This window comes from Gavialis gangeticus, unplaced genomic scaffold (genome assembly GCF_001723915.1).
Source record: "Gavialis gangeticus isolate Ggan-Ray unplaced genomic scaffold, GavGan_comp1, whole genome shotgun sequence".
Lineage (NCBI taxonomy): Eukaryota > Metazoa > Chordata > Crocodylia > Gavialidae > Gavialis > Gavialis gangeticus.
This window is the reverse complement of record NW_017729028.1, coordinates 27,891,912-27,918,227: the sequence shown is the minus strand read 5'-3', so window position 1 is coordinate 27,918,227 and position 26,316 is coordinate 27,891,912. Positions and strand designations below refer to the sequence as shown.

The 26,316-nt window shown below is 42.5% G+C and overlaps 1 protein-coding gene across 5 annotated transcripts in view; it reads left to right on the top strand.

Annotated features, from left to right (window-relative positions):
- The window catches only part of ITSN2 (intersectin 2), a 138,320-nt gene that overhangs the window by 34,658 nt on the left and 77,346 nt on the right, over positions 1–26,316 (top strand). For all 5 annotated transcript variants that reach the window (XM_019520827.1, XM_019520825.1, XM_019520829.1 and 2 more), the window contains 3 exons: positions 20,644–20,736; positions 22,535–22,598; positions 25,656–25,822. In XM_019520827.1, coding sequence (XP_019376372.1) covers positions 20,644–20,736; positions 22,535–22,598; positions 25,656–25,822 — 324 coding nt within the window. The remainder of the gene's footprint in view (positions 1–20,643; positions 20,737–22,534; positions 22,599–25,655; positions 25,823–26,316) is intronic.

Here is a 26,316-nt window from a genome sequence, read left to right as displayed (position 1 = left end):
AGGAATTCTTGGCATGCTCTTTCATTACCTCATTTTTAGTTTGTTAGTTATGTAAAGACTTGAAATGTTCTGTTTCAGCATTCTTTTGAGTGCCTGCTGGTTTAAAAAAGTAGCAGGTCCTTTTAGTGGATGTGTATACAGTGTACCAGATGTCCACAGAAATAAAAGACTGCATTATAATGGTGTACAATAAAATTAAGTTTGAGATGGCAAACTTGCTCATGAGTGAATAAGATGGATCATCTCAATGAGTGGCAATGAAATGTGTCTAGCACAGAAAATATGGCTGTTTAGATTAAATTAGGTCAGAAAGTTAAAATTCACAAGTAGTCTTGGTCAAAATGGATTACTGGACTGAGTGAAGTTGGGCAGGTTAAAGGAATATGACATGCAACTTGCTGTATAGTTCGGTGATTTGTGCCACACATAATGACACATACATTAACTACAGTTGGGTTCACTGGCATTGTGGGTTGTAGTCTGAGCTCTGCCATTCCATTGCTCTGCAGCTTTCAGTAAGTTATGCTTTCTTTTGTACTTGTGCCAGTACACCATAGTTTCATAGTTGGTAGGGTCGGAAGGGACCTGAGCAGATCATGAAGTCCGACCCCCTGCCATGGGCAGGAAAGAGTACTGGGGTCAAATGACCCCAGCAAGGTGTTCATCTAGCTTCCTTTTAAAGACCCCCAGGGTAGAAGCGAGCACCACTTCCATTGGAAGTTGGTTCCAGATCCTAGCTGCCCTGACTGTGAAGTAGTGCCTCCTGATGTCTAGCCTGAATCTACTCTCCATCAACTTATGGCCGTTATTCCTTATTACTCCCAGTAGTGCTCAGGGGAACAGGGACTCTCCCATTGCCTGCTGGTCTCCCTTGGCCAGTTTATAGATGACCACCAGATCCTGTCTCAGCCTCCTCCTGTGGAGGCTGAACGGGTGCAGGTATCACAGCCTCTCCTCATAGGGCCTGCCCAGCTGCCTCCAATCATGCAAGTGGCCTTCCTCTGGACACTCTTGATGTTGTCCACATCCCTCCTGAAGTGCAGTGCACAGAACTGGATGCAGTACTCCAACTGCAGCCTCACCCGTGTCATCAACCTTTATTTGCTGTAGTTCCCAGCTCATAAGGCCTTCACTTTTGCAAACTGCTTGAGGGCATATTAATGAAAAGTGCTAGTTTGCTATGAGTGGTTATCCATATGTGTTTTCTTTAGTGGGTGTGTATTTACTTCCTAGGCTTGATCTTGGAAGTATGGGGCATGCAGGTATTCCAGCATCACATAGTTGTTGTTTAGATTTATATCCTGCCTGATCCAAAAAGGCTCAGAGGAACGTACAGTAACAAGCAACCCACAAGATAAGAATCAACAACAGACTTGCCAATCAACACCCTAAAACTTTAAAATGTACCTCATCTCACCCACTCCCTCTTCCCTGCCTGTCACCCAAAAGAGCAAACCCTCCATCTCATCCCAGCTATATCTTCTAGCTCCCATTCACACATGGAAGTATACAAAACCTTGTCTCACCTCCCCACTTCCCATTCTCACTCCACTGCCTCACACCCAGGGGGCTCTCCCACTGCCAGTGAACCTCCCAAGTCTGCAGACCCTCTCCTACAGAGGGTCTGTAGCTGTACCCAAAAAATGAGTCCTGCCCCCCCCCACAGCAAACACAACATTAATTTAAAACTATAACAGTGTCACAGCCAAAAGACACTCCATTCCTGCTTCCATTCCCACCTAACAACGATGTCATAAGGCACTCTCAAGTGTTGACTTTTGGGAGTGCCTGCCTGACTATCTGTCTAGAGAAGCAGGTGGCTCTGCAGGTCCACCAAGTCTTTCTCCTTCAGTACAGGTGACCAGAATGATACTTGGATAGGTCCTGGCTCTGCCCCAGAGGGGACGGAGTGAGGGCAGCAGTACCTTGAGGGCACAGAGGGCAGTGCATGCTCATACTTCTCAGTTTCCTCTTCATTACCTTTGGGCTGTAGACAGAGCCGTCTGCTATCCATCAGTCCATAGTTCTTTCCTCTTTATGGCTTGGAGTTAATCAATTTTATTGAGAACGCTTTGTATTTATTTAGAGTTCATATTATCTTTTCTGTTGCCCACTGGAACATTTTGTTCGTATTGGCTCAGCATTCTACAAAGTTGGGGCAAACAAGGTCATGCTCTGAGTCTCAAAGCCAGTCTTTTGTCTCAGCCTCACGTGCTGCCTTCCAGCCAACACTTGCTCTGTTATGTCCCAAGTAGGAGGACTTGCCTGAAACCTGTTCCCATTTCAAAGAGTCTGGGGGCGGTACCCAAACTTCTCTCCTCCTGGAAGGGCCACAACTTGGAGGATTTAATAGGTTTCTAGGATTTGATGAGGCAGGTGGTGCCCCTACAGAAGAAGTGATAGTGACGTTAACAGACACATAATACAATTGATCAAAATGGCTTTGCCCATCTGTGGAGCCATAATGGACCCAGCCAGGGTAGATCATCAGTCGCTGCCTCCTCTTATCCCATAGTATAGGAAATGGATAAAAGAGATCAGGTTTCTTTTATTTTTATACCTACTTCACCACTTTTTCCTCAGTGGCAGCTAGAGCAAATGTAATATAAATCTAGATAGATAGATATATTATATATTGTAGTATATTTGCAGTTTGCTTCCTGGAGTTGCTGGCTGTCTTCCTAATACATATAGCTCTTAAGGCTTCTGATATTGGGTATCTCCAGGGATCGGGTACAAAGCCCTCAATAGCAGCTACAGCTTCCAGGTTTGAGAGATTCTCAACCTCCATTAATAAAGTGCTTTTCAACTCCAGAAAGAACTTAACCTCTTTGATATCTAAAGGCCAGACCGTAGCAAAGATGAACCTGTAAAAAGTCTTAGATGCAGTCAAGAGCGCCATTTGCTATGGCACCTGGCATGGTGATACAGAAATAGTAATGGCTGTAAGGATCTAGACTTCCATAAAAGTCCAGAATACCACAGAGGACCTACCATTTAAGGTGGAAACACTTTAGTGCTAAGACTAATGCAGCTGTACTTGCTCTTAAAGACTCTGGGGTGAAGTCTCTAGCTCTTAATTTCTGGTCCCAAAGAGAAGAGAAGAAAGATAACTCATCTTGGATTTCAGGAAACTTCAAGTCAATTGTCTGCAAGCTAAAGCGAGGCAGAGCGGGTGTTGACACCTCTCCGTTTTTAAGATATACTCTCACATTTCTGTTCTATTGCTGCACAGGAATATTGTGCTTTGTGGCAGATCAAAGTCAGCATCAATACAAGTTCCTGCCAGTCAGAGTTTTGACAGGCCAAGGGTCTTCACCAAAGTCATAGAATCACGGAAGATAGGGATGGACAGGACCTTAAGGAGTCAGCTACTTGTTTAATCTTGTCTAACCTGCTCTTAACCCCAGTGAAGGAAGAATTCATCACTATTCCAGCACTTAGCCATTCTTGGAGGGGTTCAGTGATTGACGGACCTTGTTGCAGCTCAGGCAGGTGTTTCCATGTGGGGTAGATGGCTCTGGGTTCTTGGTTCAGTCTGTGATGCACTGTTTCTGCTGCTTCCATTTTTCTGTCTCCTATTTTCGTCATAAGGTTTCAAAATACTGAGATCCTTGCAGCAGACTATTCCTCCATTTGGGGTGGTCCTGGATGATAATCTCCCGTGAGCTGATATCAATGTTGCATTTTTTAAAGTTGGCTTTGAGGATGTCCTTGAAGTGCTTTCTCTGCCTCCTATCAAGCATTCACCTTGACTGAGCTCAACAGGTTTCTAGGATTTGATGAGGCAGGATTTGATGAGTCCCGACAGAAGTGATGGTGAAGTTAACAGACACACAATACAATTTACCACATGTGGAAAAAATGTCTTTGCCTCTATGGAGCCACAGTGGACTCAGCCAGGGAGAATAATACTTGCTTCAGGAGTTTGTAGCAGGGCCACATATGGTATGGTTCTTGGATGATTCAAACTGATTTGGACCTGATATGTTTAATTTGACCTGGGACACAAAAATTTTTCTTTAAAAAAAAAATCTTCGTCTTTTGGCTCAGATCAAGGAGAAATACCATGATTACCAGGCTGAGATCCTCTTGAATGCCATTGTGTAGTTAAGGGTGGAGACTTGTCCAGTGCACTGCAGGCAGGCCTCCCTACAAAAGTCTGCTATAGCCTCTGGGATGATCTCAGCCACATGCTTTAGTTTTATAGAGATGAGGGATTTCTCTCTCACTTGTTCCTTTGGCCTTTTTGGCTAAGGGCAAACAAAACTCAGGGGCATCTGAACTTCAAGGCCTCTGGGCTTGAGGCCTGCATGTAGAAGGATGTCTGCCAAAAATGTGGGAATATATGGAGCCCCAAGCTGAGGAGTCTGGGAGGGAGGGTACTTGCTGGTGGTAGCACCACACAGACTTCTACAGTCAGTAGAATTCAGAACTGATTTGGATAATTTGGACAGAGACATGAAAATTTTTTTAAAAAATTGGCCTTTTGGCTAAGATCAAATGTAGCAGCATTTTTTGACAGCAAGGGGAGGGTGTCAGAGCTGGCTCTGGCCATCTCACTGCTGGCCTGGTGTTGCAGTCCCCCCAGGTCTGGTGCCAGGTCCCTTCTGAGGCAGCAACTGCCCATTTTGGGGGGGAGGTTGTTTGTTTGTTTGTTTTTAAGGGCCGCACCCCACACACACCAACAAACAGTACAAAAGGTTACCATTGGCATGTTTGCCCCATATGAGCCATGTACTTTGTAGTCATACTCAGTGTTTGCTATGTTTAATCAGCTTCATTGTTTTCTATTACTGAACACATGCTGCTTTTGGCAGCAGTTCAAAGATAGTGTATTTAATGTAGTTTCTTTGTATGTAAATGTAAGGCATAGGCAGGCAATTATTTTGGGTGGAGGGCTGCTTACCAAGTTATGGCAAGCAGTCAAGGGCCACATGGGTAGCCGCCGCCCATTGACAGGTGCCCTGCCCCCTGGTTGCCATCTTGGGACCAGAAGCCCCCCCCCCAACCTTTGAAACCAGAAGTTCCTCCCCTTGCCCCTGGAAATACTCCTTTCAGCAAGGGGTTTTGCTATCTCAGAACCAGAAAAATACCAACAGCTGCCTGACCCCTCCCTGGTCTACCATGTGGTGCGCACACAGGCTGCCCATGCCACTAGTGGAATATGTGCTGCAGGTTGGCTGCCCCAATCTAGTCCAACCTTTGGCTCAAGACACAGTCACTGCTGATTTAAACCATCCCAGTTAAGTGTTTTTTCTAACCTGCTTATGTGGAGATTGTACAGCCTCTCTGGGTAGCCTGTTCCAGTGCTTAGCCACCCTTACGGTCAGAAAGTTCTTCCTGATATCCAACTGAAGGTTCCCCTGCTGCAATTTGAGATCATTGCTGCTGGTTATGTCTTCTGCACCCACAGAGAATAGTCTGTCTCCAGCCTGTTATAACCACTTGTCAGGCATTTGAAGTTATTAAATCCCCCTTCAGTCTTCACTTGTACAGACCAAATAATCTCGGTGTCATAGATTTCATAGACATTAGGGCTGGAAGGGACCTCAGAAGATCATCTCTCATACTTTTACACATCCTTTTAAATTCCTTCAGCCTTTACTGTAAGTCATGTTTCCCAGAACTCCTAATAATTTTAGTAGCTCTCTGTTGGACTCTAATCTGTCCACATCTTTCTTGGAGTGAGTGGCCCAAAGCTGGATACAGTATTCTAGGAGAGGTCTTGCCAGTGCTGAATGGAGTGAAAGGATGAATTCCCAGAGTATGCAAATGACATTCCTATTAATACAGCCCTGCTACTAGCTTTTTTGTTTTTCCCAGCAAATGGTCTGTAGTAGCTCATGTTCATCTTATGGTCCGCTGTAACCCCCACATCCTTTCCTCAAGTACTGCAGCCTAGCCAGTCTTTCCCCAGTGTATATTTGTCTTTACATTTTTCTGTCCTAAATTCAGATCTCTGCACTTCTCTGTTGAATTTGATTGGATTGACTTTGGACCACTTCAGTTTCATAGACATTAGGGATGGAAGGGATCTCATAAGGGACAGGAAGTCAGCTAGGGTCAAAGGATCCCAGCAAAATAAGCATCCAACTGTTTCTTAAAAGTGTGTCCAGAGTAGGTGCTTGCACCACCTCTGGGGGGAGTCTGTTCCAGGCCTTGGGGACTCAGGCAGTAAAGAAGTTTTTCCTTATGTCCAGCCTAAAATGGTCTTCCAGCAGTTTGTGACCATTAGACCTTGTTATTCCTTGGGGTGCTCTGGTGAACAGGCACTTATTCTCCCAGATCCTGATGCACATCCCTTATATACTTATGGGCCGCTACCAAGTCACCCCTGAGCCTGCATTTCTCCAGGCTGAAGAGTCCCATGGCTCTCAGCCTCTCTTGCCCTCTGATCATGCGCATGGCTATCCTCTGGACTTTTCAAGGTTCTCCACGTCCTTTCTGAATTGTGGAGCCCGTAATTGGATGCAATACACCAGTTCCAGCCTGACCAAGGCCGAGTACAGCGGGAGGATGACATCCTGGGTCTTGTAGTCAGTCGTGACCTCCAACTCTCTTTTGGTTTATTAAGGTCACCCTGCATGTTATCCCTGCCCTGCATAATAGCTGCACACGTCCAGCCAATGTGGTGTCCACTGTATATCATTCCCATCCTCCAAATCATTAATGAAAGATCACAAGTCCCTTCTAGTTCTGTTTGTAACACGTGGTAACTAATATGAAGTAAAATCCTAGTGAAATAAAGGCAGCTTGTAGCTTTTCTGTTTGTTAGGTAAAGACTAGAGAAAGTATACTCTAGGGAATTATATGTAGAAAAAATGAAAACTATGCACAAAAAATAAAAAAAATGTAAGTTGGTTTTTGGTTTTTGGTATTTTTACAAATTAAACTAAATATAACACCTTTTGAACCTTCTTTAGAATATATGCAGGAACTATGTATTTATGCAACTATGTAACCCATTTTATAACATGGTGTGTGGGGAGGTTGTGAAGGGGCGTGGGTGTGTATGGAGGGGGGTTGTGGGGGGTAGGGCTTATGTGGGGGTGTGAGTATGGGAGTATGGGGTTTTGTGGGTGGGTATGGGGGATTTGGGGTTTGTGGGCGGGTGTGGAACCCTCTGCCACACACATTCCTGGAGTTGTGCACCATTGGGCCGGGCAGACTCCATGCCTCCACATACGTCTTCCTGTTGGAGTCCTGGAAGCCCCACCTGGAGGCACGGAGCCAGCTGAGCCCAATGGCGTGTCTTCTGTACCCACCCACAAACCCCAGGCTTGCCCATGCATCCACCCACAAACCCCATGCCTGGCCCTACTCCCCCCGCAGGCAGGAGCTCCCTTCCCTGCTTACCCCACTCTCCAGTCACCCGGCTCTGTGCTCCACATGGGGCTCCAGGCCCCGAGGAGGTGGATGTGAAGAGCTTGCTGGGGTGAAATTATGCAGAATTGTGCAATTATGCACAGTCCTGCCTTTTATGTGCAAAATTGTGTGGGTGCATAATTGCATAATTCCCTGGGGTGTAAGAAAGGACTTGGTGTTAACTTACATTAAAGGTAGGGTTGCCTTGCCTTTAGTAGGATTTTACTTTATGATAGTGCTTACATCTTCCCCCAGATGTTTTCTGGGTCTGAAAAAATAGCTCTGCAGCGGCATGAGCGGCTTCATTTATTAAATTGTTGATGATACTAAATTGTAAACATTGTTACCAGTTGTTACTGATTCCACTGCTCATCAAAATGGATTATGAGACTATATTACAGACACTCTTGAAATGATGATGGAGCATGAAGGGAGAGGCCATGGGAGATGTATCATTCAGCAGAAGTAAGGGTTTCACAACACAGGGTAGAGATGCAGATTCTTGGAGGAGGGTTCAACCTTCAGCAATCTGAGATATACTGTAGTAAGCTGTTATAAAAAGTGGTATAAATTATTGTAATTTACAGATAACTACTTGTGAATCAAATGGTGCCTTTTTAAGCTTTTTATAGCTTCTCTCCTCTGGTCATCATGGCCTACCCATTTTGAACAATGATTCAATAATATTAATTGGTACTGGCAGAATGAGTTCAGATTTAGCCCTCTAATTATTATGCCAATAATAAACCCAATTTTTCTTTGCAGTGTTCTATCAAATGTATTTGCACTATACTATGTTCCTTAAATTAGAAATTGTGTAGGTTCAGGCCTTTCAACATACCAAGTTACTTCTATGGTCCATTTGCTGTTTTGATTTTGATTATACAGTTATCTTAAATCTTCTTTGAGAAAGATGGTAGGAGTTGGTGGAAACCTTTCCAGATACACTGAAAGATTAACAGACACGAGAGTTGAACTGGTTCTTATTTAGGTAGAATTTCATCAGTTAACTTCAGAGAGAAGTTTGGGAAAATGTGTACAATGCAGTTTAATTGGGCATGTGCAGTGTGTATTTATATGTGTATCCATGAATCTCTAAAAACAAGTAGAGCAAAAAAATTTCCATAATCAAAAAAATATTCTATACCCTGGTTATTGCCTATTTGCAAAGTTATGCTTACCTATAAACCTTCATCTCTAAACATAATTTCTTCCCCTGCCCTTTTTTTAATGTAGGATCCAGAATACCCTTTTGATTGGCTTATAAAATACTTACTTTTGTAAAATAAGATCTGGCTAGACAAAGCCTTGGCTGGGATGGTCTACTTTGGAATGGTCATACTTTGAGCAGGGAGTTGAATTAGATGACCTCCTGAGGTCCCTCCCAACTCTAATTTTCTGTGATTCTGTTATTTGGAACATTCTGTATGCTATTTGAATTCCTGTATGGCTGAGCATTCAAGGTGCTTCAGTCTTCTTATTGAGTGCTGGAGTTGGGTTGAGTCATTTTGTAGTCAGCAGAGTTTTGCAAGGGTTCCTCCCTTGAGAGTAGGCATTGGGATCCTTCTTTGTTGTCAAGTTGGTATTGGAGGACTTGCTACATAGCAAACTTTTCAAAAGGGAGGAGAGACTGTTAGAATATAATAAGCCATAGGGTATACTCTAACTTCAGTATAATTTTGGCAGAGCCTAGGTCAATAGATAACAGTGGATTTGTGATTTTTCTACCTATGTTAAAGTGCATGGAATCATCTGCAGCGTGTGTAGGACTCCATTTGTCGTGAACAGAGCAGGTGCTGTCTGTAGTGGAAAGTAGCAGGTGCTCTCCAAGGCTGAGGAATTGTTATTTAAGTATATGTAGAGGATGAACTGCTTGACTCATGTTTGAATCCAGAGACTAGAAGAGGTACAGTTCAACCAAATGTATATACCAAGATGTCAGGGCAATAGAGAAGAAACAGTAAGGTACACTTGCTTTCAGAATAGACTTCCACTGGGAAATAATGTTTTTTGGTTCATAATGAACTTCAGTAAAACATGATTGAAGGAGTTGACAGATACTTATTACCAAAGGAACCAATATAATAAGCTTCAAACCTTTTGTCTCTTCATTGTTTTGATTGTTTGGCAGATTGTTCTTATTATTGCAATGGATCTCAGTTATACTTTTGTTAAAAACGACTTCCAAAAATGGATGGATGGAAAGGCTCAAACAATTCTGTGATTTTTTTTTTTTTTTAATTGCTTTGGAGACTAATGCAAACAACATTCTGTATTTTGTAAAAGTGCTTTGATTAAATGCTAAAGATATTAATCAAGTGTTAATTGAGAAAATAAGTATATTAAAATCTTGTCGATGCTTGGATAATTTTAACGTGCTCTGTTATATTCTTAAACTTATTTTTAAGAAGCAGGATAATAGTTAAATTTCAAGCTTATTCTTAAATATATTTATATATAAACTTGTATGCAGGGAGAGACTTAATTGAAATCATCAATTGAATCAAAGGTTTTGGTACAGATCTATTGATTTAGAAAGAGTTTGGTTATTAAGTTAAAGATTTTGAATTTGAGCTTATTTTATCATTGGACTCTACTTATCAAAGGCTTGGTCTCTAGACCATAAGAAAAAAATCTTAGCGTATTAAGTAACTAGTTTTCTACTTCGTAAAGCACAGTGTCGACTTAAATAGGCCCAGCATGATTCTGCAGTCAAGTATTTCTAATGCAGCCATTGCTATAATATCTAGCAGCTCCAGCTGTAAATGAGAGTATAAATTGTATCCTAAAAGGCTGTACAGCTGACATGTCTGCATTCCTGATTACGCTCTGTTGGTCCAGTCATTAGTGCAGTCATTAGTATCTTGTGTCATAACCATGCCCCATATCATCTTGGTTCTTCCTCCCAGTGTTATGATGGTAACACCCTGAATGACTCCTCCCTGGCAGTAAGAAGACTTTGATAACTAGCTGTTTGCCCTGCTGAATTTTGCCTTACAACCTTGTTATAACTGCACATTGCTTCTTATTCCTTGGCCTTCAAGGTTACCTTGTTCTTTACTCACCTGTGGAATACAATGTACAGAAAGTACTATCAAGAGGAAAATTTGTCAGACAACCGGTCATATAAGATCTTTACCTAGTAATACAAGAAGCTTAGGGAATAAGCAGGAAAAATGGCAAGTCCTAATATGAACACAAAATTACGATCTAATTAGAATAAATGGGACTGGCTGGGATAGTTCACATGATTGGAAAAATGTTCCAAAATGAATTGGATGCAGGTCAGCAAGGATGAGTGCATAGTACAACACTTAAGATAGAGCACTTAGATGCACAGACACCAACTGGGGAATGATTGGTAAGACTCCAGTATTGCAGAGAAAGACATCAGTGGATCTTAAACTGAATGAGTCACCAGTGTGCTCTTGTTAAAGGGGAGGGAGGAGCATACCAGGATACATTAACAGCAGTATCTTGTGCAAGTCACCTGGTGCAGTACTCGCATGGATTATTATGTCCAGTTTTGGGCCCCACACTTCAAGAAAGATGTGAACAGTTTGGAAAGAATTCAGGGCAGAGCAACAAAAATGGTTATGGGTCTGGGAGGCAAGACATGAGGATTGGCTGAAAGAATTTGGGCTATTTAGTCTGGAGAAGAGAAGATGGAGTGAGGGTTTAATTGTAGTCTTCAGTACCTGATGGATAATTGCATAGAGGATGGAGATAGGCTTTTCTCTGTGGCTGTAGGGCACAGGAATAGGAAAAATGGCCTCGTGCTTCAGAAGGGGAAATTTAGGCTGGTGATTAGGAGGAACTTTGTGACTATGAGGGCAGTCAAACATTGAAACAGGCTACCTAGAGAAACTGGAATCTCCATTCTTGCATGTATTCAAAATCAGGTTGGACAGGTATTTGGCTGGGATGCTTTAGTCACGGATGTGCCTTCCTTGAGCAAGGTGCTGTACTAGATGACTTCATAAAGCACATCCACGTGAGTGCACATGTGCATTTTCCTGTGGATAAACAGCAGCAGCACGTCCTTGTGCTGCTGCTGCTTGTCCTCAAGGAAAGCTCATGCACATGTACTCTGGCACATCACAAGTTGCCCTGGGTGGGGTAGGGGAGGCTGGGGCCAGCACCTGGGCTATCCGCAGCAGCCCTACCTGGGATCCTGAGGGCTCCTTCCCAGGGCTCCAACAGCAGCTTTCCCCATGTGGAGCCTGGCCAGCTGCTGAAGTGTAGCTCAAGCCAGCCAGTCTCCTGTTTTGAACAGCGTACGCTGCCTCCACATGCACCACCCCACTTTTTTCAGGTGTGTGTTTAGTTTTTGTTTTTTTTATACAAAACCCCACTGTGCTTCAAATGAGCAGTGCGATGAATACCTACATGTGCGGCACGTGTGGTTTGCAGTGCCACGTTGCGCACACGTACATTTGTCTGGACACACCCATGGAGTCCCTTCCAGCCCTACTTTCCGATGATTCAGACTCATGTAGAAGAGTCACTTCTATCTATTCAGTCCTTGGTGAGCAGTCACCAGAAGCGTCCCATTTTGGCCACTGAATTTTAAGAAGCATGTGGACAAGCTGGAAAGAGCCACAAAAATTGTCAGAAGCCCAGGAAACGTGACCTACAAACAAAGGTTGGAGGAGCTGGGGCTGTGGAGGAGAGAAGACTGAGGGGGATTTGATAAGTCTTCAAATACAAGAACAGATGGATACTTCTTTATGTATACAGGAGAGAGGACAAGAAGGAACGGTCCTAAATTGCAACAAGGGAAATTTAGATTGGATATTAGGAAGAACTTTCTAACTATGATGGTGGCTAAACACTAGAAAAGATTACTTAAAGAGGTTGTGAGAATTTTCATCCTTTGAAGTTTTTAAGACTTTGACTGAGATTGTCCAGGCAGGAATGAACTTGCCATGAGCAGGGGAGTCCCTTCCAGCCCTATTTTTTTTCATGATTGTATGAATACAAATGTGACTTGGTGTTCTGGCATTACAGCATGCATATAACTGAAATGTAGAAACATAGATATAAATCTCTCTTCTTGCTTGAATACGCAAACTAGATGTTTGGATAGCTGTAGAACATTTATTAGAGGTCTGCTCAGGAAGGACAAGTGGGGGAAAGGTAGTGTTAAGGATTGACAAACAGACAGTGGAAGAGTGGAACTAATGCATTTGTCCTAATATACTATGAAGCTATGAGAAGGACCTGATAAGTCAGCTTATTTGGAGCAATAAATGATAGAAACAACATAGTGAGGTAGTTGACGCAGGGGTATGGGCTTGACAAATCTGTTCGTTTTGCAGCTTGAGGCAAACCACTGCTTTAACATTTCTCACTAAAATGGGGCTGTTTAGTAGCTTCATATGGTCATCGTGAGGCTTAATGTTCTGCTTTGAGAAGCTGCAAGGCACTATATAACTGCTGCTCATTTGGAGTCATGTAGACCAGGAACTGTGCTTCAATTTAGATTTATCCTCTCTGGAGAATTAATTAAATCTATAGCTTGTGGGAACATAGTTTTGATTACAAATAAAGCCATTCAAATACAAAACAAAAACAAGAAAGAAAAACTCCTCCAAGAACATTTCAGGCTGGACATAAGGAAAAACTTCTTTCCTGTCCGAGCCCCCAAGGCCTGGAACAGACTGTGTCCAGAGGTGGTGCAAGCACCTACCCTGGACTTCTTTAAGAGACATTTGGACATTTATCTTGCTGGGATCTTTTGACCCCAGCTGACTTCCTGCCTCTAGGGCAGAGGGCTGGACTCTGATCTTCCGAGGTCCCATCCAGCTCTAGCGTCTATGAAATCTATGAAAAAAATTACCATCAGCAAAAAGAACAAAAGTCGCTCCTCTGACACTTTGTGGAAAATATGAAGACTTCCCTTGGGTGAAAAGTCAGGTTTTGTGCCTAGATGTCCTTCATATAGGCTGATGTGCAACTGCCCCAAGTTGCAACCTCTAAGGCAGGTGTGGGCAAAATGCGGCCTGTGGGCTGGATGCAACCCACCAGGCCATTCTATCCAGCCCATGGGGCCTCTAAAAAATTTAGAAAACCCTGGCTGCCTGTCATGCGGCCCTCAATCGCTTGCCAAAACTCAGTAAGTGGCCCTTCACCCAAAATAATTGCCCACCCCTGCACTAAGGAGTTTTTAACCTCTTCAAGCCTCTTTGTTCTTTTTCTAGGCTCAGAATTTGTTTTTCTGTGTCTTCTGTAGTACCAGTTATTCTTTGTGATTGACCTTTTTATTAAGAAAAGCAAAATCTTTTTCCTTCCTTGTCTGATTCCACTGTATTCTAGGAACAAAAGGAATGAGATGGCCCATCAAAGCAGCCTTTTGAAAAAAAGGAAGCATATCAGACTATTGATGAACTATTGAAGCGATATTTGGCTGGCCATAATATAACCACCCTTAAGAGCATCGTTTTAATCGCATACTGCCTCTTGGAATTATGAATGTCACTGAGAGCGTATTCTGTAAAGGAAAAGGAGTGATTCTTGTGATCCTCAGTAAAAGTGTTTGTATTTGCCCTCTCCCTGCCCTCTAATGGCACTGCATTGAATATTATATTTTGCTAAAGGTTTCTGGCTTTATGTGTTTACCTGTCAGGATGCATTGATGTTGGATTTTCAAATATATTACAGGGCTGAGAGTCTGCATGTCTGCCTTTTTCCTACTCCTCTAGTTGCACATGTCTGAGGAGGAAGTAAGATTGAGGTGTCTCTGGACTCTGAGCTCAGGCTTCACTTTTCTGACCTCAGACATTTTTGGTAATAACCATTTTTATTAAAGTATAACCAGAGTCTTCTCTAAAACTAAAATCCTTTTCTAGAAGAGAGACAGAATAATGCCTTTTTTCTGTAAATAAAAATAAGTAGGAAAAGTATCCTTTTGACCAAAAGGAACAACAAAAGGTTAAGATGGCAAAAACTTCTTTCACACAATAAGCAAGGGGCAGATTTGTATGGAGTAAAATTCAAAGTTTAGCTCTTTCCAGAGTTTGACTTCTAGAAATATATCATTTGAATTTATATTAGCTTCAGACTTGAGGCCAGATACTAGTCAGCGGGCACATCTACACGAGATGCTGACTGTGCAGTAGCCAAATAATATTGCACAGTAACTCGTGACAGCATGGAGCACAGTAGCATCGCTTAAAAGACACTCTCCAGTACTACTGCACAACATGTCCAAATGTTTTTGAATCTGGGAGTCCTGTGTGCCATCTCTGTGTTTATCATCTTGTGATATAAACCCTTGAAAGGCTAAGTGTATGTAGAATTATAAATGTCAGATGGGCCAGTGTGCCATTTCTCTTGCATGGTATTTGTATGGTACTTGTTGCTTTCTGGACCAATCCCAAAAGACTGTGCTAGACACCAGGGTTTACGTGCACTATACGGTATGATACTTTCAGGACTTTGGTTTACAGTGTTAAAAAGTGTAAGTTTCCTATCTAGCAAGGTATCAGGACTTTGGATCACTTTTTAAATGTTGTCTTGTGTTTTTTTCTTCCTCTAATTTCTGTCAGGAATTCTGCAAACATTTTCTTTCTTAAACCATCAGAACTCCGGTACAGTGCTTTAATGGCTTGAAGGCAACTTGGTGGGTTTTCCAAACTATACCTCTTGGATGTTGATAATTCTTGCGAGATAAGATGCAAAGTCCTCACTGACCTAAACTTGTTTTGTTTTCCCTTGAAGTCTGATAGTAATCCAAGTGATATGATTTTAAAGATCTGATTTGTTATTAACTTGCTTAGGCTAGAAAAGCTGTGGTAGACCAGGCTAATTTTTAAAGAATTGTCACGTGTTTCTCAGCATTCGTCCTGACCCATTATCAGAGAATTTCAGTCCCTGTCTGCCGTCAGGTAGTAGTTTTGGAAGTCTGAAATTCTAGCCTGTTTTTGAAAGCACATTATTTCCAGCTTGATGTTTACATTTGATTTCTCCTCACTTCAAAGTAATCAGGAGACAAAAACATCCACATCAGCCTGAACTGGCCTTTTGGGAAATGGTTTCAACTTTATCTGTAATAATCATTCACTTATATAATGAATGCTAAAGCTCAGTTTTGTTTTCATGGGTGCGATATTCAAATGGATGAAATATATGCCACCTTAAACATGCATTTGACTCGCATCTGATAAAATGCCAGTGATCTTTGGTTAAGGCCTCAAAGTGACAGTGGCTGTTTGCAGGCCTGTCTTCCATGCTGTATCTTTAAGGCAAGGTCTACATTAAACATTTTTGCCAGTGTAACAATATTGGTTTGGGGCAGGGATTTTTAAATTACATTTTTACACTGTTGTAGATGCTGTTTATCCACAACAATTTTTTCCAGAGATAGTTTATTTAATTTAAAGAGATGATATACTGTATTTACTCAAGTCTAAGACAAGGTTGTTTTTTTTCCTCTGATCAACATGGGGAGGGGTGTGTGTGGAAAAGTCTTGTCCTGGATTTGAACTGGCTTGGGGCAGGCAGCTACTGCAGCCCCAGCTCTAGGCCCTGGGGGTGAGGGATAGGCAAGGGGCTGGGGGATGTAGGCAGCAGGGAGGCAAGGTGAAAGTGTCAGAGTGGGTAGAGGGCAAGGGGCAGTGGTCTGTACACCTGCCCCTCCTGCCCTGCCCCCCACTGCTTTCCCTGCTGCTGCAGTGAGGGGAATGAATTCACGGTGACCCTCCAGTAATTAGATTCAATACACAGAAAACTGTAACAGATTTCTGACTTTCCATAAATAGAATCTAATTTATTGGGGACTCATCTTACATTTGAAGTCATCTTGGATATGGATAAATATGATACCTTCTGCCAGCAAAAGCACAATTCTGATAGTAAAAATGGTGTCTGAGAGCTTGCTGGTGTTTCTGTACTGCCAGACCTTTTTCTAGTGAAAACTAGAACTAAGAATCAGCAATGCAGAGTATGCAGCAGTTAAATGCCATGGGGCTAGGGTTACATAGTGATGTGTCAGTAGTTCACTTCACACAAGTGTTACCTTCATAGAATAGCTCTGTGGGCTCCTTTCAAGGTTACTGAGGCCATGGCAGCATTCTTAAGATCTTGAAAAATATGTGTCTGGTAGGAAAAGGTAACTCACAGCACACAATTAGTACATTTTTCCAGCTGCAGGAGTGCACAAAAGGCTCTGGTCAAAAAAAGTAATGATTATCTTACACTACTTTGTAGGTAAAGTGGTTGGGTTTTTGGTTGTAACCATGTTGGTCTAAGGACACAGGCAGGCAAGGTTCTTTGAGTAGATGTGATATCTTTTATTAGACTAACTGCGTAGCTGGAAAGAAGTTCTTAGCAAGCTTTTGGGCACAGTCACCCTTGTGAATGTGAATGAAGGGGTGAGCCAAAATCTTGGAACTTTACATAGATGCATGGTAGTAGTTCAGGTTTAACTCCGTGTTAGTAGACCTATCCTTGCACCTTGGAGCCATGCAGAATTGGCAGCTTTGGAGAGGTCAGTATTTGTTTATAGTTTTTTTATTTTGGATTTGAGCTAAATTCACTTGTAACTAACAGGTTTTTTGTCTAGTTTTTAAATGAAAACTCATAAAATCAGACCATCTCAGTTGGATGGATTTAGCAGATCTTTAACTTAAATTGTGCTGAAAAATACATGGAGGCTTTCAAGTTTTTTGTTGCCAGTGTTTTGCCCAGTTGATGACTTAATGAACTTAGTTTTTTTCTATTGAATGTTGAAATGAACACCCCCCTGAAGTATTTTGGATTCAGATTTGACAACAAAATGCTACTTGATGAGCTGGGATCTCCGTTTTCTGTTCACCATGAAAAAATACAGTAAAACCTGGATTTTCTCATTTTAAGGAGAAAAACCTGGACTTTCTCCTTTTAAGGAGAGAAATGTAGGAAACGGTGAGTTTCCACTTGCAGGCTGGCAGAGTTCCAGCCTGCAAGGGGCCTCAGGGAGCAGGAGGATGGTGGTCAGGTAGGGGGGCTCCATGTGCACACGTACACATGGCTACAGGCAGCCTGGAGAGCAGCTCCTGCAGGTAAATCTGGGAGATGGGGAGGATTGAGGCCCCATAGTGTGGGAAGGAAGGAATTGGGCAGGTCTGGGGCTGGGAGTGCTGCCCAGCCCAGACAGAGTGTGGGGCCCAGGGCTGGAATGCGCAGCTGCAGGGCCTGGGCAGGGAGCAGGACAGAGCCGCAGGCGGCTCATCTGGGGGGTGGCGGGGTGGGGGGTGGCTCCCCACTGCTACATGCATTCCCGGAGGGAGCATGGGGGACACATGGCCCCCAAATTTATGTGCAGTGTGAGGGGCAGATGTGGGCTGCCAGCTTTGGGCTCAGGCTGCCCCCACCCTCCCTCCGGCGCCTAGCGGGCAGGACCAGGCACAGCAGGATAGAGCAGGGCGGGAAGATGGGATCTGCTGCTGCAACCCCCACACCACTATAGCGAGGTACCCCCTGCCCACCTGGCAGCAGTGGGGGCAGCAGTGCAGAGTTGTGCCCCTCACTGCTGTGGGGCAAGGGGTGCCTCACCATAGAGGCATGGGGCTCCTGGCGGTGGCATCCAGCTTCCTCATCTGGCCTCGCTCTACCCTGCCATGCTGGGTCCCATCCACTAGGCCAGGAGGTCCTGGGCGGAGGGCAGCAGGGCAGGGAGTCCCATGCCTGCAGCGGGAAGCCTGCATCTGCCCTCCCCCCATCCAATTGGCTCTGCAGCAGCAGCAGCTGCCTCTCTGGGAAGCAGCCAAGGCTTGGGCGCTGCTGTGGACCCAGGTCCCTGGCCCCTGTAGCCCTGGCAGCTAGGGGTCCCCTTCAGCGGGCCTGGAGGGGATTAGGGACTGTGGGAGGGGAGTGAGGGATAATGTCATGGGCAGGGCACCGGCATATCGGGGCTGCTTAGCACCACAAAGCAATGTTGAGGGACAGCTGCAGCTGGGCCCGCATCATGGTGAGCAAAGGGGGCAGAGGGTGCTCTGATTTTCCATGATAAAAAAAAAAAAACATAATCAAACACCAAAATGTATAGGTATTTACAATTTACTTTATTATAGCGACTGAGGCACTGGTAGGCTTCCAGATTGCTTTAAACTTGTAAATATATCAATAAAACATTGTGTTAAGCTGAAACCTATATATAGTGGTACTTCATTTTAATCATGGAAACGCATGGTTTTTGAGGGTTTAACCAGAGAATGTGCAATTTTTAAACAGAAGACAGTGTTTATGAGCACTAGACAGTGAAACTGCCATTTGACTGTCACTAGTTAAGCTGAGGGAGGTGCAGAGAAAAAGAAGCATTATAAGTTGAAAAATTAGCATCTTAAAAGATCAGATGGTGAAAGTAACCCCATGTAAGGAACTGTGAAATCACACTTCCGGCTTAAAGTGGCTGCTACCCTGTGAATGTTGTCGGGTTTCTGACCCGTTCTGTTCTTGATCATCCCTTGAGCTCTTGCCACACAGTTGGTTTCAGAAGATAATGAAACCTGTATTTGTATGAGACAGAAACATGCTTGGGAAGTTGCACTGACAGTAATTTTCTCCACCTCTGTAATTTTTCTATTCATTTTTTATGGCACTTTATCCCTGGTGCCTTTAGGAACGTACATTGCTGTTGCCCAGACCAGTAAAGTGCTGCGTGAGTACAGTGCTGTACTAAGTACTTTGAGTGTGGGTCTCCCACTTGTGGGTATATTTAGAAGTCCTAATCACTGCTTCTACTGCTGCTGCTGTCAGCAGGAGTTGTAATTTGTAGATTGTGTTTGGTATCTCACCAGGCTTTTGGTTGCTTAGTCATGACTTATTCCATATTAAATAGCGGAAGTAAAAGAATTCTGCGTAGGAAAATCATACGGTAGGTATGGACCTCAAGGGTCATCTAGCCCAGCTCCCTGCAGAGAAGCACAACCCTCCCTGACAGATGCTTATCCATGTGGATTAATAGACGAGACCAGTTATATTCCTAACAAGGTCTTGTCATGAGAAGAGAGAAACTCTCCTTGTTCTGCATACATAGGGGAGCAGCAGGTGTTTGACATTCTGCGTGTTAGCCTCACACAGGTTGGCTTTGCTGTGAGCTCTGGAAACTGTAAGGGGTTCTTTGGAAACCCTCCAAAGAATGAAATACCTTCCCCATTTTGAAACTGGAGCAGTATTTAGGGAACATGGAAGTGCTGCAAGTGTTGTAAAGAAATACTCTTTCTACGAGTGCTGTAGGCTTTTTTTAAGGCAACTTGCTGAGTGTACTTTTAGTTTTCCACTGGGCTAAAAAAATTATTTGAGGGACAGTTGAATAATTTTATAGAATTCCTGATGTTGAGCTCAGTGTGTAGTGGTGGCTATCATTGCTGACCATTAGGATGATCTATGATGCATATTATCACCCTGATCTTTTGAGATGTTTTTGGCTCCCTTCCCCACACCCCCATTGGGAATGTTGGCTAAGTCTTAATTTGGTTGAATACACATTGACAGCTAGCCAAAAGCTATATTTGGATTTTATATAGCACTTATCCCACTCAGTAACTTTTAATCATTCCTTTTCTCTGCCAAGTGCATCAACCTGCACTCCTCTGGTGGGATTTGGCACATCTGAGAATTCAACCCTTTGTTATGATCTATGCAACACAACACAACTCTTGGTTTTATCCTTTAGAAGGAACCAGGGGTATAAATAGGGAACATCTAAAGCAAACAGAAGGAAATAACTGTCACCCTGGGACTCTTGTTTTCTTCTTAATTTAACTTTTTCAAGAGTAAGTGAAAATATATGCTATCAGTTTTGAAAGGTGATGCACAGCTCCACCACTTGTTGTTGCAAGCAACAATTGTGATTTTGCTGCATGGGTGAGAAGTAGCACAAGTCTATAGTTGGCAGCTGCCATACATTAGCCTCCTGTCCAAGAACCTTTAAACAACATTGACTCATATTTGTTTACCAGTGAATCAGGAGAACAGTTTGGTCACACAAATTAGCCCACACAACATGCTTCCTGCCTGGGCTATGAACAATCAGCAGTGGCAGGAAGCTGCCCTGCACCAGCTTTTGAAAAAAATATAGCTTGTTTGAAAACAGCATATAAGCAAGCCAGATGCAACACTGAATAAGTCTTACACATCACGTTTCGTAAGTGTTCTTGCCAAGCTGGTAGGAGCAGGGTGTGTTACAGAAGCTCTTGGTCTAATTTGGTCTCTTAAGAAACAAAGCTTGAATTTCTCAATTGACAGAGACCATTTTTTGTTTTTAAATATCTTGTAATCTGTGTTTTTTAGGAGGGCCAAACATGTGGGCTATCACATCTGAGGAGCGGGCGAAGCATGACAAGCAGTTTGATAGCCTTAAACCCACAGGAGGATACATTACAGGTTGGTTTGTGCTCTACAGTAACCCTTGTGTACCTGAAGTACCTATAAAACAATTTAGAAGCTTTCATTTTCACCCAGTTCTTCATTATATGACTAATAACTATGCACAAAGTACTGCTGGGGGTTATAAAACTGTTCTACAAGGTTTGGTCTACAGTCTGGCACAGAAAGTCTGCAAAAGGGTTTATTAAAATCTTCACTTGGAGAGCCAACCATCTTGTGCTGTCATCCCATCCGGTCATAGACTAAATAGGACAATCAGTGGTCATGTGAGCAGCTGTGAAAGAGTGCTTATTGTTGTTGCTGTAGCAAATGACTGGTGATTCAGGGAGTGGCACTCTTCTCTCCACATTAGAGGTCTCTCTGCAATGGCAGTTTTTATTCTTTGGTATGCAGAGCAAAAATAAAGGGCCTGACACTTGGTGTTTCTTCAGGAGCTTATGGAATTTATCAAAAGCAAGGGAATATTAAGCTTTTCACCTTCCACAAATTTCAGCATGCGTAATTGTATTTTGCCTAGGTGTAGCCTTCTGACAGATTCATTTGCATTCAGTATTTTTCTTCTCCGAAACTGCTGAATCATTTTGCCGAGCACTGTCTCTTCCACCTGAAAAAAGGCTGGACTTTAGGGGTGAAGGATTACTGACCTGGCTGTAAAGTGCTTTACAATGCTATGTGAATGTAAGACGATTTTCTGCATAAATGCAGGTTCTGACTTGAAAACTCGCTACTATGCAGGTGCAAAAACTTCTATTGCACTGTCCACATCCCATATTTACTTGCATTTACGTATCACACACACCCTTTCTCCAAAAATTAGCCATCCAAACTTGGGGTGCTTGTTTTAAGGGGGGAAACTAATTTCCAGGCTGGAATGGAGGCATGATGCTGGAATAGTGGTGGGGGGCTGTGCTGCTTTCCTAGGTTTATGCAGGAGGGGGTGGAGTCCAGTTTTCAGTGTTGCTCACCCTCTCCTTACTGCTCCAAAGCTAGAGGTTTAACCATGTCACAGCCCCTTCTGAATTGGTAGCAGCTTGTGCCCAAGCAGCTGTGCTGAAGTTAAACCACGGTGATCTGGTGCTGTAACAGGGAAGACTCTGGAAAGATCTTTTTTCTTCATTCTGTGTTCCCAAAATAGTATAGTGTCTTATTTGGGGCTGTGTGGTGCTTGAGAAAATATGGTGCTTAATAATGTGATCTGTGTTTTATTGCTGTGAAACTTGGTATGGAGTTACATAGCACATCATGCCCCATCCCTGCAATACTGAATAAGTGTTTATTGGTTGGAAATGTGTTCTTTGCGTACAGAATAATGTATTTTACAAAGCTTTCTTTTCTAGTTGAAAGAGCCTGTACTGGATTGAATTAGAATCAGTTAACAGCAGGAAAAAAAACCCTACTCTTCCTTCCTCCTTAAAAGTCAGTGGGGCCAACACTGAACACTCAGTTCTTTAAATTTTACCTTTGTTTCCTTAAATCTAAAATTATACTGTACAAAGTTCTTGGTTCCTGTGGATTTATGATGTATGCAACGAACCTTTTTTTTTTAGTTAATTTAATCCACTTCCTGAAGCCAGGAGTCAGGACTACAAAATACATTAGCACTTGCCAACTAACATCACCAAGGAGTTGTGGTGCAGAATTTTCAAGAGCTTAATATTCAACATTTTGAGATCTTTTGGAAATCTGGCCCGAAGTGGGAGTGCTGAGCTCTTCTGAAAGCACTGACCTTGATAAATATCTGCTGCTTCATATAAGACTTTAGTTTTTCTTTTCTTTTCTCTTTTTTTGGTCATAGGTGAACAAGCACGCACCTTTTTCTTACAGTCAGGTCTACCAGCTTCTGTCCTGGCTGAAATATGGTAAGATTTTTTTTTTTTATTTAGAGGTTTAAGATGTTTGGCTCATGTACTGACATTGGTTTGTTGTTTACTAAAACTCCATTTTCCCACTCTCTATTTATAGTGGTCAAACAAAAATTTGGGGGGAACCCATTTATTTCTTGTTTATTTTCCTATTAGCTAAGGTTTGATCTCCTTTACAATACCAAAAGAAATACTATGAGAAACAAAGTGATAATGGAATTTGAGTACTAAACAGTGAATTACATAAAAACTGGAGACAGACACCCTGGATTGTGTTTCTGGCAGAATCAGTGGATTAAAGGAACTCAGTAGATGTATTTCTTCAGGCCCTGATCGCACCATTTGACTCAACAGAACTGTTTGTGTGCAAAGGTCTGCGTGAGCCACACTTACTTTTGAATCAAGAATTTAATAAAATTAATTTGAAGTGGTTAATTTTGAATTATGCTCCAGGGATTAAAAACTGATTCAAATATCACAAACAAAAGGTAGGAATAAACTGGAGGTATCCACTGTGTGGGACGGGAATGGTGGACTGTCCCAAATAGCATTGTTAGGCCTCATGTAAGGATCAGCTAGTAGAAACATGCTGGTCAAATGCAGGTAAAAAAACAACTGAATTCCTTCTCCCCTACCACCCCCACCCCAAAATATAGTATTAAACCTCAAATGCAAGAGAGATCTACACATGAAGAAGGAGTGTGACAGGTCTTTTCATTGCAATTGCTGAGTCCATTCCAGGGTGCTGTGTTCAGTGTTGGGGACTTTTTGTCGGAAATATAGACGAATTAAAAAGCTCAGAGGAAAGACCCATAAGTCTGTAAGAAACTGGAGGAACTGACTTGTGAGGAAGCATTAGGGTAGGTTTTTATATCTTGATTAAATGTATATTTTTCTTCATCTTTACACTCTTCAAATATTTGTAAATGATGAATGGGGAGGAATTGTATCATATGCTGTGCAGCGCACAGTAAATGGGAACTGTAGCATGAACAGTGAAGGAAAATCTGGGCTAAACACCAGGAAGATGTTGACAATAAAATATATTGCTTTATGGAGTTGTCTTCTGAGACGATTGAAGTTTCTGGGAATAGTTTATGTCAGCCTTCTCATTTCCCCCTCATTATGTCTCAACCCTCTCATTATGTTGCATAATATTCATAATATAACGTTCTACCTCTTTCTCTTTTTTTTTCTATTTTAAAGTTCCCATATGAGATCATTACTTGTTAAAGTGCACAACAGCTTGTCACAGCTTCTCTCACTTGCTCACTAGTTTTGTTTTCAATTCTAATACTTGCACGTCAGTAGCCCATTCTGTTTCAACACACACAAAATTGTATGGTGTTCAGGTTAGGGAAGTACCAAGAAAAATGGGTGAGAATATAAGCTTTAACAATATATTTTTACATACTAATTAAATTTTAAATAGTGATAATTTTTTTATTAAGATCTATAACTACATTTAATTGATGTTATGTATAAGAATGTTGATGTCTTGCCATGCCAAATCTTCATTTAAATGATCGGTCTGGCTTGTGCTAAGGCAAAATTGATGCAGTAAGTGTTGCATCAGACTGGACCTGAAGGTGATGCTTTTCCAAATAGCCTTCTAGTTCCATGAGCACTGAATGTTTTAGCGTGTAATAATTTCAGAAATCGAGTCACATCAGTAGGTGCCAGGTAGCCTTTATTAGCATATTTAAAAAAAACTACGGTCACCAGTACAGCTTGACTTTCAAAGTGAACACTGTATCTTCTTGCATACAGCCCATCCCTGAATATAATATGTCTTGTTTGGAAAGGTAGAATGAAGAAAAAAAGATTTTTTTTTTTTCCCCAACTTGTGCCTTCATAGAGCAGAGACAGAACCTAATCTTCAGCTGACTTGCTCTCCTTTTCCTGCTTAACTAAGCTAAAACCCTGCATGCTACTGAAGACTAGTCCGTTTGGGTGGTCCTATTATTTGTGAAGAGAGCTAAAGAATTTCCAAGCCTATGAAACAGAAGGAAAGAGAAACCAGGAGCAGCTCTCAGACAACTGAAAAAAAAGACAATAGTTGACATCTCTGGAGTGAAGAACAATGAGCCATTATGTCAATTGACTCCTTCAGCTGCCTAAATAGTAATGCAACAGCTGCTGCACTGTGAGCAGAAATCAAAATAGCGTGCTTCTGTCCCAGTCAGAAAATCAGCTTCCCCTCTTAATATCCCAGTTTTGGGGGCCTGATTTTGGAGGTAAAGGTTTGTGTTGTGTGCAAGAAAATATGGTAGTTTGGCTGCTAGAAAAATTGGGATCTGCGACCTGAGGCTTTGTGTGTTGTGGAAAGTCATATCTAACTTTCTATAAAATCAATAGCAGGTTAAACTCCAAAGCTAAGTACAGACAATCATAAAGCCCGATGCTGAATTGATTCAGTCTTCTCAGGTTAGTCTAAGGTGCAGAGATTGAACCAATAAGCAAGTGAACAGACATTCTGGAAATGCAGCCACTTGCCTGCAGTGGTCCAGGCCAGAGGTGCTAGTGCATGTCTCCCTGCTGGTTGGAGCAGACAACTTGGGCCAAGGCTAGCCTGCCCACCCTGGGAGGGGGGTGGGTTTCCAAGGGAGGTGCAAAGCATCCTGGGATGCTGGGGGAACTGAGTTAACTTGAATCTGGAGGGGGTCTAGGGCAAAAGTTCAATAAGCTGATTTAACATAAACCAGTTAAGTCTGATACTACATCCATCCAGGTTTATCTTAAACCGGTTTGGGCCGTTTTGAAATTGGTTTATGTTTACTGAATTTCTGTTGTGTCACTGATTTGAACAGGTTTCCAACCACTTATAGCAGATTATGAGTAATTTCTGTCCTTAGTCCAAGTGTTAACTGCTTCTTTGTCAGAAAGATAGATACTAAAAGAAGCTCAGACAAAAGACACTCAAGTAAGGAAACGATTAGGCGTGCCTTCCAGTATCTATTTTCTGTAATAGAATAACAAAACAATCAAATCATGGAAACACTACCTTTTAGTGAAAAAGTTTAAGCTAATGTTTCTTTCACTGTCTTTTTCAAGGGCTCTATCAGACCTGAACAAGGATGGGAAGATGGATCAACAGGAATTCTCCATAGCCATGAAACTAATCAAACTAAAATTACAAGGACAGCACCTCCCAATGGTCCTCCCTCCTATCATGAAACAGCCTCCAGTAGTATTCTCTCCATTAATTTCTGCTCGCTTTGGTACATACGAATATTTAATATGCTTACTGGTTTTAAGAGTAATTTGCCCAATTTGGCTTTTTTGATATAGACAAATGAGTAAATAGGGTTATTGTATTGTGCCCCAATTGCTTAAAGAGCCAGCAATTGCATAGAGGATATTCTGATTCAGAGGCTTTTTGCAAAGATTTTTTTCCCCAAAGTTATGAAGCTTTGGATATTTTCCTTCATTGTGTTTTCATTAGATGCCTGCAGTGTCAGATGGATTGCAGATTGGCTGAAGGGTCGTACTCAGAGTGTGGTGGTAAATGGGTCATATTCGACCTGGGGAGAAGTGGGCAGCGGAGTCCCCCAGGGCTCGGTCCTTGGGCCCGTGCTGTTCAATTTCTTTATCAGCGATTTGGACGAAAGGGTGAAAAGCAAGCTGTTTAAATTCGCTGATGATACCAAAATTTGGGGTGAGGTGAGCAGGCTAGTAGGGAGGGAAAGACTGCAGCAAAACCTGGATAGGTTAC